This window comes from Macrosteles quadrilineatus, unplaced genomic scaffold (assembly GCF_028750875.1).
Source record: "Macrosteles quadrilineatus isolate MER2022 unplaced genomic scaffold, UCM_ALF_1.0 Scaffold_8__2_contigs__length_117827958, whole genome shotgun sequence".
Taxonomy (NCBI): Eukaryota; Metazoa; Arthropoda; class Insecta; order Hemiptera; family Cicadellidae; genus Macrosteles; species Macrosteles quadrilineatus.
This window is the reverse complement of record NW_026542601.1, coordinates 50252365-50266026: the sequence shown is the minus strand read 5'-3', so window position 1 is coordinate 50266026 and position 13662 is coordinate 50252365. Positions and strand designations below refer to the sequence as shown.

The 13662-nt window shown below is 41.9% G+C and overlaps 1 protein-coding gene and 1 long non-coding RNA gene across 2 annotated transcripts; both read left to right on the top strand.

Annotated features, from left to right (window-relative positions):
* Positions 1 to 625: 625 nt before the first annotated feature.
* Positions 626 to 3650, top strand: LOC129001304 (uncharacterized). Its single transcript, XR_008491410.1, has 3 exons — positions 626 to 734; positions 2245 to 2343; positions 3264 to 3650. It is a non-coding gene; the product is annotated as an uncharacterized LOC129001304 (long non-coding RNA).
* Positions 3651 to 11931: 8281 nt separating this feature from the next.
* Positions 11932 to 13346, top strand: LOC129001303 (uncharacterized). The gene is made up of 2 exons (XM_054428556.1): positions 11932 to 12033; positions 12956 to 13346. Exons 1-2 carry the CDS (start codon positions 11947 to 11949, stop codon positions 13250 to 13252), a joined length of 384 nt encoding a protein of 127 aa, XP_054284531.1. The 5' UTR covers positions 11932 to 11946; the 3' UTR covers positions 13253 to 13346.
* The last annotated feature ends 316 nt before the right edge of the window (positions 13347 to 13662 follow it).

Below are 13662 nucleotides of genomic sequence, written 5' to 3'. Positions count from 1 at the left end.
TTCTGGGACATAAATACAAATACTGTATTTGTTTTGGTGAAGACGTAGTGCACAGCCCACCCCCTCACCTCCCTGGACACTATCCTAAAGGTATTTCGTTTCATTACAATACTTCGGGTTAGGATTTTTTACGATCGTTACAGATTTAAATAAAAAATGTACATATTCTGATAAATATGATGATATGGTGTACTTATGCATTGTGAATATTACAAATTAAACTTTTCCTAATAGGTGAAATGTAAACTTTTATTTTTTGCAGGAAGAAAAATCCAGAGGATTGATCTTCTTTATTTTTATTTTCACATACCAGGCGATGAAGAGACGCGTTATGGGTTTCTTCACTAAGTAGTTGTATTAGGTTTTTCACGTGCACAATTATTTTAGTATGCTATTTCACCATAGTCCACCATTAGTGTAAGTAAATTTTAATTAAAATATTAAAATTTAATGGGAAAATATAATAATTAATAGTGCAATAAACTATGCCATCTTTTCTATCTCTTACAGTCATAAAACCTATAGTTAAAACTTTGTATACAAAGGGGCATTGTCTAAACTTGCCATAAATTTAACTTTTTTATTTCCATCAAAAATTAACATCCATCCAACCTTTACAAACTTAATGAGTATAAGTAGTTGTACTAATACTCATTAACTCATTAACTGTTGTAGTTGAACTCATCTGTTCGGCACATTACCCTAATTAAACAGCTCTATAGGAATCTGTTTAGGTAAGATATTTCTAGTGCGTAATTATTTATCTTGGGTCTACTGGATTAAAACTTATAAAAGCAATGATTTTCATACTTCACTAAAATACTCAACAGTTTGGATCTGATTAGAAAACAAATATTCACTTACTATGTATATTATCGTTTAGTGCCTGGCATAGTTTGTAAGTACCAAGTGTTTATACATTTTAATTTCCTTATGTTTATATTTATGTATATTTATCTACATTGAGCCATGTATAAAAAATCTCCCATACATTCTTTATAGAGCCTATCAGTCCAATTTCCAATAGACTCGACGTCTCATTTGTGCAGCCATCAGAAGAACTGTAGTAACGTTCTTCTCTGACAGCAGTCTATCTACCAACTTCAGGTCTCCTGCAGAAGACCTACCACACTCGCGTGAGATATATTATAACGCGGATGAAACTTGCGATCATCATAGCTTCAGGAAACCGTGCGGTAGGCAGAAGTGACTTTGGATGATCGTCGCTGAACGTCGCAGGAAAACTAGTCACAAAAGACGCATGAACTTTCAACCTCTTCAGCTCATGAGCCCAGACGTTACCATAGTACAATAACACCAAATGGACATCAGACATCAGTAGGTAACGTTTGCAGACACGAGGACTGCCAACGTTTGCCATAAGCCTACTTAGTGCGGCAACTCTATTACAGTCTTTTTCTACGGTTCACTTTATCTACCCACAGAAAGACATCTTGCTGACAATCATAACACCACGGGATTGGCCTAATTTCAAAGGAAAGATGGTGAAAATTCACTTCTAGGTTAAGACCACGATCTTGGTCTTTCCGACCGCTAGCAATGTGCTGTGATTCCGCATATACTCTTTAATCGGAGCATCACTAGTCCTCAGTTTTAGATTTGCCTATTCTACGTTTCTATCTTCAACCAGAGCAGCGACATCGTCGGCGTAGCCAACGAGGCGAGTCTCGTCTGCAATTTCGGGTCAGAGCAGACTGTTTCAGAGATCGGCTCCTAAGATTGATCCATGAAGTGGTGAAGATGCGACACTGACCATCGGTAGTTTCAAGGAACCAGAAACGGTTCAAAAGGTTAGACAGTGTGATTATCTTTCTGAAAGGCTAGGGACGCGCTCAAATCCACAAAGTCCTTAGTTGATTGCGCTCTGATAATAAAGCGTCGACGATAGCAGTCATAGTGACAGGTTCCATGATCGCAGGTGGTGATCAAGTCCCTAGCTTGTCCCTAACTTGCATGCGAAAACCGTCGGCATGGCACACTCACACACCGAGGAGATGAGACGCATCGTCGACATGGCACAACAATTGGCAATGTCCTGATTTTTTTTACCCTAGATACAACCCCATCAATTACATGTGGCCCAGCAAATTCGACTATAAGACAACAACTCCATTAATGCATAGGCAGTACATTCCAGTGAATATTAAAACTGATTTATACTGAAATTAAATTAACTACTGTTGTTTCAGCCTGATAAATAACAATGTTTAATTTTTATTTTAGGATTTAACAGTCAGAATGAAGTTTGCAGCTGTTATAACTATTTTAGTAGTCATCGCCTCCTCATCTCACCAAAAGCCAACGAAGCCTCCTTCTAATACGGTAGGTACTGGAATAATGCAAGGGCTGAGGGAAAAAGGTATCATAACTATAACAGGTCATTACAGTGTTTATGACATAAAATGTAAGAAAAACTCTTTAAACAAAACACTATCGAAACAAGTTAATAAAATAACTTGTTTACAATTTTATGAGGCTATATAAATTAATATTGCTCTTATTTATGTTGTTCTGAAATTATAACGCTATAGTTTTTAAATGTGGATGAAACTGTAAGGGTAAGAAAGTGCACATATTAAAACAAAATTTGTTCAGTCTTACATTCTAGTATTTAAAAAAATGGAGAAACAGTAGAAACCAAAATATGGTAAAAATTAATGATAATTTTTTTCTAGATATGTTTTAAAATATTTAACTTTATCCTAATTGTAGAGAATGGTAACAATTAATTGACACTGAAACCATTTTTTAAATGTTTAAGATTGTTTTAAACGTTTTCTTAAATAATTTTAAAATTCTTACAATTGTATTAGGTATTATAATTTTCATCTATTTAAACCTGTTTGAAAAAATAGAAGTTAATAGTAAGTAGAAACGGGAGAATACGTTGTAAACAACAAAATATTTTTAAATTTGTAGCCTACTTGTATCTTTATTTAAACTTCTAATGTTTGTAAGTTGTCGTGAGATTTAATATTCTTAAATCCACACGATTGTATTCATTTTACAGGCAATAACTACGTTTAAAACACAGCTGAAACGATTGTTGTGAAATTCCTAACTATTAAAATAAGATAATCTGTAAATAACATTATTTTTGAAATATTTTAGATTTGTTCTACTGATTAATGATAATCCTGACATCTCAAGTAAACAGATAGATGACATTTTTCTCTTTTAAGAGCGTTATTGTACCAATATTTGTAAACATTTACAGCCAATATTGATTTATTTGTTTACAGGCAGTCCTAAGCGAGTTTAGAGCAAAGCTGCAACAGAGTATTTTTGAGATGTTAGACGATTTGATTAAAAAAGGAGAAAAGCATACAACAATGGAGGTTGGGGAGAAGATTCATCAAGTTGTTAGAAAGGTTATACATAGCCAAACACGCTACAAAGATATTACATTTGACGAGTTTGACAAGATTGGTCAACTAATAGCAGACACGCCCGAATACAAAGCTAAGGTGAAAATCCTTTTGAAACCTGACGAAAATGGTGTCGCTCCTAGATGTCTCCCTCCTATTCTAATGTCCTGAACGGTCAAAAAATCAAGTATTGAAGCAGATGTCTGAACAAGTTAACAAATTATGTTGTTAAAGGAAGCTCATTAAAATAAAGTGTTATTATGAATTTGTATAAAAATGATTTCATCTATGTATCTATCTATCTACATACTATTATAAAATTTAGGTGGTGTATGTATGTCTATCTGGGCAGCATTAACGATTAAGATACTAAACCGATACAGCAAAAACTAAGCACAAAAATGGACCACATATCTAGGAATTAAGCCTATTCACTTCCCTGAGTTCCTCTCGGGCTACGCCCCCTTTTTTAGGATGCTAGGCACGAGCCTGGCATTGTTTTTCACATTACTTAAGGATAGACCTAGGGGTTGTGGCATTATCACTTGGATAAAATCCATTGGTTATTTGGTGGGATTTGAACCCGGGACCTCTTGAACCAAAGTCCCGCGCTCTAACCACTAGACCAGCTCACCCCCCGGGCTACTCCCCTTGTCTAATGTTTTGAGGTGAGGGTTTCAAAAGGTTTTTTAATATTAACTGGTCTCCATGGAAGCATGAGAAAATTCATAGTGTTCTTTGCGTTGACATTTTATGTAAACAATCAGAACTGCTAAATGTATATTTCATAATTTCAAATAGCTGATCCACACAAATAAAATAAAATATTTTACACATCTATGTGGTAGGTTTATTTATTCCAATACTTTGTCATTGATTATTTCTTTTATTTTATTGATTACGGAAATAAAAAAAAGATTCTATAACAATTGCTGTATCAACCCTGGCTCTGTTTTCGATTTATTAAAGTGTATAAGTTATGCAAATATTGTTATTGATAGATTTTCTTGTAGTAGGACAATTACAATTCAGGTGATACTTTTTGTAAAAATGTTGTGGATTTTTGTTTATAAATCTGAACTACTAACCAATTGGTTTATTAGGTAGTATAGTACATCTTTCCGTTATGAAGTATGATTACAGCAGCTATTTTCAGATAAAATAGTTAACCGTAACAGCTTTGGCACGATTAGACATTAATCCAACCCTAATGCGTGATGTGTAGGGTGCCTGGAGACTTATACCCTTACAGAGATTATATTGACATAAAGATTATATGTCTATAATATAATACCTAATTAACTTGTCAGATTTGTATAGTGACGGTGGATTAAACTGTATTGTGCGTTTTATTTCTTGTAAGTGTGTGTATATAAATGTGTGTACGTGAGTTCTTAGTGGATAAGAAATCTTCGTATTTGCTTAAGTCGTGCTATTCCACCATAGTCAATCAAGTGTAAGTAAATGATAATTAAAATATTACAATTTAATGGGAAAATATAATAATTAATAGTGCAATAAACTATGCCATCGTTTCTATCCCTATTACAGTCATTAAACCTATCGTCCTTACTGGGAGTCCCTGGGAGTGCCCCTGTTGTGTTGCAGGGGTTGATGTGTGCTCTGCACTGCCGATGCGTATTCCCAGTGGGTCGTGAGAAGCCAGCCACTTCGGTCCTTGGTCAGGAAGTGCGGCATGGATGCAAAGGTCGGGCTCTGCATTGCAACAGGCGACTTCCGGCACGTCAGGTATCCGGTGCTGGGCAAACGGAGGTCGGGCCCCGGGGAACTGGGGTAGGGGATTGTCCCCGAGGGTATACCCGCTCCTGACTGAATCCGGGCCGTCTCTTGCCGCACGATGCGCTGGTAAACACATTTATGGCTTGTCAAAACCCCCCACCCAACACATTATTTAACAGCAGCTCAAAAGAGCAAAAAACGAAGTTGGAAAAGGAGCAGAGCCCTTTTGGGCGTAGCTCCAAGGTCAAGAGGTCGCCACCAGCGAACAACGTCAAGGCAACTCCACCGCATGCAACCTTTAAGGGCTCAAAGGAGTTCCCCCCACTGAGATCTCCTTTGACAAGTGGAGAAGGAGAAGTAGACGTTGAACCGGCGTTGACGGGAACCCTTCTGGAAAGTACAGCGCCAAAAAACAGCCCCCAGAGGTCGGATCCCGAATGTTACCGTCAACAATACGACGATGCTGATGAGGAGGAGTCTGACCTCCTGGTAGAGATGATGGATCTCATCAATAATATGGAGGGAACCTTGAAGGTCCGGACCAACGTAAACCGGTCAATCAAGGACGGTCTCCCAAAGGTGAAGAATCGGGTTGCCCGAGTTCTGGAAATTAAAGGCTTGATGAGACAGGCTTTAGTTAATGAACGGGAGCTTGTGAACCAAGTTTTAGCCCCTAAACTAAACGACAAGGGCGGGGACCAAAGGAAACGGGCAAGGAGCTCACCAGCGGATAGCCCCGATCTTCTTGAATTGGCCAACCACCCTCTGTCAGATGCCGAGCAGAAGGTCGAGGACAGGGCCACTCAGATGACACCCCCTACTGAGCACACTCCAGCTCTAAAGAAGCGCCCTCAGCAAACCAGGGAGCTTACCTCTCTCCCAACGGTTGACGGAAGCAGCTCTATGTACTCCACTGCGGCCCCATCAAATGTGGGTAGCTGGGAGAAGAGGCTTCCCCGCAAAGAAAAGAGGAAATTGAGACGAATGGAGGCTGTCTCTAACAAAGAAGCAGCAGCAAGAGATCGAAAGGTTGCTGATCCTGCTCCGGCGAGGGAGGTTCGTGGAAAGGCTCCCCCCGTTTAAAAAAAAACCCAGGCCGAGAAAGCCCAGGGCTGAGGCAATACTGATCAACCCCTCAGGGGGGCGATCTTTTGCTGAAGTCTTGGGTCGACTCAAGTCTAAGGCCAAGCCAGAGGAGATGGATACAGTCGTTAAGTCAATCAGATGTACTCAGAACGGGAAAGTTCTCCTCGAGCTGGGGAAATCTGGCGACCTAGTGGCTTTTGCTGCAAAGGTCAGAGAGGCTCTGGGGGACCACGGTACCGTTCGTGAACTCGAGCCTAGAACCTCTGTGAAGACCCGGGACCTTGACGGTCTTTCGACGGAGGCTGAGGTCAGGGAGGCTATCAACAAGGCCATCCCTGATATCCAAAATGCCGACTCCCTTAAAGTATGGCTTACGCGGCCCAACCGCAGAGAGCAACGCATAGCTATCGCTGAAATGCGAAACCAAGATGCCAGCAATCTGCTTAATCTCACACACCTGAGAATTGGATGGGTCAATTGCAGGCTCAGACGGAGGGTGGTCGTACCGCGATGCTTTCGCTGCCTCGGGTTTGGTCACTCTTCCCGAAACTGTAAGGAACCCGACCGAGCCAAGAATTGCTTCAGGTGTGGCGGATTGGGCCACAACAGGAAGAACTGTACCGCAGCAGAGCGCTGTTTTCTCTGCACAGAGAAAGGCCAAAAGGACGATTCATTAGGTCATATCCCAGGGGCTGGGCGATGCAGTGTTATCAAGGCTGCACTCGACCTTGAGAAGGCTAGGTCTAGGAAGTGAGGATTCTCCAGGGTAACCTTGAGAGGTCCAGGACGGCTGACTCCCTTTTAGATCAGCGGGTCCAAGAGATCGACACGGACACCCTCCTGATCAGCGAGCAGTACCGTGACAGGGACCCACGATTCTGGTTCCCAGATTCTCTCGGTACTGCCGCTTGTTGGGTTCGAAACAGCACCGAAGCACCAGTGCGAGATCACGGACGCGGCCGAGGCTTCGTTTGGGTCAGGTGTAGGGACGTCACGCTTTTTAGTGTCTACCTTACCCCCAACGAGCCAATTCGGGAATTCCGTCTGAAGGTTGACCGCTTAGAAGACAGTGTACGCGGTACCGTTGGGCATGTCGTTGTTGCTGGTGATTTTAAAGCGAGGGCTGTGGAGTGGGGCATGACCTCTACAAACTCGCGGGGGAAATACATCCTGGACTTTGCCGCCAGGGCCGGACTTGTCGTGTTAAACGAGGGCGACACGCCTACTTTCCGGCGCCCCGGCATGAGAGGTACGATTCCCGATATCTCCTTCTCGTCGGAATCACTACTAGCACGGATCTCCAACTGGAGAGTCATCGAAGACCTCACGGCAAGTGATCATCAGTACATCGTTTTTGATATACTGGATGAACTCCATAATCAAGCGCCCGTATCACGATCTGGGCCACGCCGATGGAATACGGGCAAGCTGGACGTTGAGAAGTTCACTGACGTAATCTCACGGGGAGTGCTGGTGAATTCTGCTGCACCTGTTGACGCCGAGGCATTGGTAACGTCCACGATGAAACTGATTGTTTAGGCTTGTGACCAGGCCATGCCACGCAGGGGACGCCGTCGCGATAAGCAAGCTGTGTACTGGTGGACCTTAGAGATCTCGAACCTTCGGAAAGCTTGTAAGCCAGACGTGCCGCTATGAGGGCCAGAAGATTCCCGGATTTTGAGGCTAAGTCAGCGGCTTATAGGGCTGCGAGGAAAGCTCTCCGTCGGGCTATCATCAGGAGCAAGGTTAGCTGTTGGAAGAGGCTTCAGGAAGATGTCGACTCTGATCCTTGGGGACTGGGCTACAAGGTTGTGACCCAGAAACTCGGCGCCCGATCACCACCTTCCGTCATGGAGGGCACCACCATGGAAAGGATCGTCACCGCCCTTTTTCCGTCTCATCCTCGGCGGCCTTTTTTCGACTATGGCGAGGTAGGGGAAATTCCACTCTTAAGCATTAAAGAGCTGGAATCATCTGTCCTCTCCCTGAAAAATAGAAAGGCACCTGGTCCTGATGGTATTCCCAGTGAGGCTCTCAAGAAGGTATTCTCGGTTAACCCCCTCTTACTGCTGAGAATGTAAAACACATGCCTGTGCGAAGGGGTTTTCCCAACTCCTTGGAAAAGGGCTAGGCTTGTGCTAATCAGCAAGGGGAAAGGTGACCCGAATATGCCGTCGTCTTACAGACCCCTCTGTATGTTGGATGCGGCCGGAGAACTTTTCGAGAAACTGATCCGCTGCCGACTGACGTCTGCCGTGGAAGCTGCCGGAGATTTGTCTCCTCGTCAGTACGGCTTCAGAAAGGGTCGGTCAACAATCGACGCGATATCCGAGGTACACAGAGTGGTAGAGCGTGCCGAGAGCTTCAATCATTACTCTCGCCGTGTCGTGCTTCTTGTTACGCTAGATGTCAAGAATGCTTTTAACTCGGCGAGATGGGTCGATATGTTGAGCGCTTTGAGGAACAGCTTCCGCGTACCAGCATATCTGTTGAGGCTGATCGAGGACTGCCTGCGCTGTAGAACTCTTAATTACGAAACTTAAGATGGTTCGCGTACGATGGATGTTACTTCCGGTGCCGCGCAAGGTTCGATACTCGGCCCAGATTTGTGGAACGCTGCCTACGACAGCCTTCTGAGATCTGAGATGCCAGAGGAGACCGTTTTAGTTGGGTACGCCGATGACGTTGCAGCCCTCATTGCTGCACGCAACGTTGAGCAAGCCCAACTGAAACTGAACCAAGTCATGCGCGTTGTAAATGCCTGGATGGCTGATCATGGTCTGACACTCGCTCTGAGCAAGACAGAGATCGTCATCCTCACGAAAAAACGGATTGAAACCATCGTTCCACTTCGCGTTGGGAACGTAGTTGTCCAAACCACGCGAACCGCCAAGTACCTCGGTGTCATGGTAGACAACAAGTTGAGCTGGAGGGACCAGATCTTCCGTACGGCGGACAAGGCTGCTAGGAGTGTCGCTGCTCTTAGTAGGCTTATGGCCAATGTCGGTGGTCCCCGGTCCAGCCGTAGAAGACTATTGATGTCTGCAGTCCAGTCTGTGCTTCTCTACGGCTCTGAGGTGTGGGGAGACGCGCTTAACAAGGAGGCGTACAGGTCGAGGCTCGCACGAGTGCAGCGTCAGGCGGCACTCAGGGTCGCTTCCGCGTACCGTACGGTGTCCGAACCGGCCGTTTTGGTGATTTATGGAGTTATCCCTGTCAAACTCTTGGCAGCGGAGAGGAAGGCAATCTACCAGAGACAAGGCTACATCGGAAAGGACGCTGCAAGAACGGAAGAGCGCTCCCGCACTTTTCAGACGTGGCAAGAAAGCTGGGAAAGGGAGACTTGAGGACGTTGGACTGCCAGACTCATCAGACAGGTCCAACCGTGGGTAGAACGGCGGCACGGTGAGGTTGACTATTACCTCACGCAGTTCTTGTCAGGTCACGGCTATTTTCAGTCGTACCTGCACTTGATGGCCAAAACGAATTCACCTGACTGCATTTACTGCCCATGCATTCCCGACGACGCGGAACACACTTTTTTCCGCTGTCCACGATGGGATATGCTTCGCCAGGAGGCCATTCAACATCTTGGGGTGCTGTCGATTGAATCGTTTGTGAGACCTTGCTGAAGGGTGAGGACAACTGGGACTGTTGGTCGCACTATGTCCGGAATGTCCTTCAAGCTAAAAAGAACGATCTAGATCGGATCACAGTCTAGATTTTATAAGAAATAAACTGCTAGACACGGCGTAACCCCCTCGGGCGTAGGCAAACTCGGCCTAGTTCTGATGAAGTGCGACAAGTGTTCCCAGGCTAGTTTCCGAAGAGTAGAGGAGGTTTTTTTGGGTAGTCTCTGGGCCTTGAGCCCGTTGGAGTCCCACACTACAGGCTAGCCACCTGTGTGATATAAATGCATTTTTCCACCTCTCCCTAAAAAAAAATAAAAAAAATAAAAAAAAATTAAACCTATCGTTAAAACTTGGTATACAAAGGGGCATTGTCTAAACTTGCCATAAATTTAACTTTTTATTTACATAAAAAATTAACATCCATCCAACCTTTACAAACTTAATAAGTATAAGTAGTTGTAGACACTTAACTGTTTGGCACATTACCTTAATTGAACACCTATAGAGGAATCTGTTTAGGTAAGATATTTATAGAGCGTGATAACTTTTCTTGGGTCTACCGGATTAAAACTTATAAAAGCTATGATTTTCATACTTGTCACTAAAATACTCAACAGCTTGGATCTGATTTCAAATAATAAATATTCACCTACAATGTATATTTTCGTTTAGTGGCTGGCATAGTTCGTAAATAAGTATTTATACATGGTTATTCGCTCATGTTGATATTTATGTATAAATATCTATATAGAGCTATTTATAAAAAAATTGATACATTTACTTGTGCCTCTATAAACCATCTTTATAGAGCCTGGCAGTCCAATGTCCAATAGACTCGACGTCCCATTCGCGCTGCCATCGGTCGAAACTGTAGTAACGTTCTTCTCTGACAGCAGTCTAACTACTTCAGGTCTCCCGCAGAAGATCACCTACCACTCTTGCGCGAGATATATTATAACGTAGATAACAGCGGCGACGATCATATCTGCAGGAAACCGTGCGGTAGGCAGAAGTGACTTTAGCTGATCGTCGCTGAACGTCGCAGGAAAACTAGTCACAAAAGACGCATGAACTTTCAACCTCTTCAGCTCATGAGCCCACACGTTACCACTGTACAATAACACCAAATGGACTTCAGACATCAGCAGGTAACGTTTGCAGACATGATACTGCCAACGTTTGCCATAAGCCTACTTAGTGCAGCAACTCTATTACCGTCTTTTTCTACGGTTCACTTTATCTACCCACAGAAAGACATCTTGCTGACAATCATAACACCACAAGATTGGCCCAATTTCAAAGGAAAGATGGTGGAAATTCTCTTCTAGGTTAAGACCACGATCTTGGTCTTTCTGACCGCTAGCAACGTGCTGTGATTCCGCATATACTCTTTAATCGGAGCATCACTAGTCCTCAGTTTTAGATTTGCCTATTCTACGTTTCTATCTTCAACCAGAGCAGCGACATCGTCGGGGTAGCCAACGAGGCGAGCCTCGTCTGAAATTTCGGGTCAGAGCAGACTGTTCCAGAGATCGGCTCCTAAGATTGATCCATGAAGTGGTGAAGATGCGACACTGACCATCGGTAGTGTCAAGGAACCAGAAACGGTTCAAAAGGGAAGACAGTGTGATTATCTTTCTGAAAGGCTAGGGACGCGCTCAAATCCACAAAGTCCTTAGCTGATTGCACTCTGATAATAAAGCGTTGACGATAGCAGTCATAGTGACTGCATCATAGTGTGCAATGTTTAACAATGTCTGACAGGTTCCATGATCGCAGGTGGTGATCAAGTCCCTAGCTTGTCCCTAACTTGCATGCGAAAACCGTCGGCATGGCACACTCACACACCGAGGAGATGAGACGCATCGTCGACATGGCACAACAATTGGCAATGTCCTGATTTTTTTTACCCTCGATACAACCCCATCAATTACATGTGGCCCAGAAAGTTCGACTATAAGACAACAACTCCATTAATGCATAGGCAGTACATTCCAGTGGATATTAAAACTGATTTATACTGAAATTAAATTAACTACTGTTGTTTCAGCCTGATAAATAACAATGTTTAATTTTTATTTTAGGATTTAACAGTCAGAATGAAGCTTGCAGCTGTTATAACTGTTTTAGTAGTCATCGCCTCCTCGTCTCACCAACAGTCACCAACGAAGCCTCCTTCTAACACGGTAGGTAGTGGAATAATGCAAGGGCTGAGGGAAAAAGGTATCATAACTATAACAGGTCATTACAGTGTTTATGACATAAAATGTAAGAAAAACTCTTTAAACAAAACACTATCTAAACAAGTTAATAAAATAACTTGTTTACAATTTTATGAGGCTATATAAATTAATATTGCTCTTATTTATGTTGTTCTGAAATTATAACGCTATAGTTTTTAAATGTGGATGAAACTGTAAAGGTAAGAAAGTGCACATATTAAAACAAAATTTGTTCAGTCTTACATTCTAGTATTAAAAAAAAATTGAGAAACAGTAGAAACCAAAATATGGTAAAAATTAATGGTAATTTTTTTCTAGATATGTTTGAAAATATTTAACTATTTCCTAATCGTAGAGAATGGTAACAATTAATTGACACTGAAACCATTTTTTTAAATGTTTAAGATTGTTTTAAACGTGTTCTTAAATAATTTTAAAATTCTTACAATTGTATTAGGTATTATAATTTTCATCTATTTAAACCTGTTTGAAAAAATAGAAGTTAATAGTAAGTAGAAACGGGAGAATACGTTGTAAACAACAAAATATTTTTAAATTTGTAGCCTACTTGTATTTTTATTTAAACTTCTAATGTTTGTAAGTTGTCGTGAGATTTAATATTCTTAAATCCACACGATTGTATTCATTTTACAGGCAATAACTACGTTTAAAACACAGCTGAAACGATTGTTGTGAAATTCCTAACTATTAAAATAAGATAATCTGTAAATAACATTATTTTTGAAATATTTTAGATTTGTTCTACTGATTAATGATAATCCTGACATCTCAAGTAAACAGATAGATGACATTTTTCTCTTTTAAGAGCGTTATTGTACCAATATTTGTAAACATTTACAGCCAATATTGTTTTATTTGTTTACAGGCAGTCCTAAGCGAGTTTAGAGCAAAGCTGCAACAGAGTATTTTTGAGATGTTAGACGATTTGATTAAAAAAGGAGAAAAGCTTACAACAATGGAGGTTGGGGAGAAGATTCATCAAGTTGTTAGAAAGGTTATACATAGCCAAACACGCTACAAAGATATTACATTTGACGAGTTTGACAAGATTGGTCAACTAATATCAGAAACGCCCGAATACAAAGCTAAGGTGAAAATCCTTTTGAAACCTGACGAAAGTGGTGTCGCTCCTAGATGTCTCCCTCCTATTCTCATGTCCTGAACGGTCAAAAAATCAAGTATTGAAGCAGTTGGCTGAAAAACTTAACAAATTATGTTGTCAAAGGAAGCTCATTTAAATAAAGTGTTATTATGAATTTGTATAAAAATGATTTCATCCATGTATCTATCTATCTACATACTATTATAAAATTTAGGTGGTGTATGTATGTCTATCTGGGCAGCATTAACGATTAAGATACTAAACCGATACAGCAAAAACTAAGCACAAAAATGGACCACATATCTAGGAATTAAGCCTATTCACTTCCCTGAGTTCCTCTCGGGCTACGCCCCCTTTTTTAGGATGCTAGGCACGAGCCTGGCATTGTTTTTCACATTACTTAAGGATAGACCTAGGGGTTGCGGCATTATCACTTGGATAAAATCCATTGGTTATTTGGTGGGATTTGA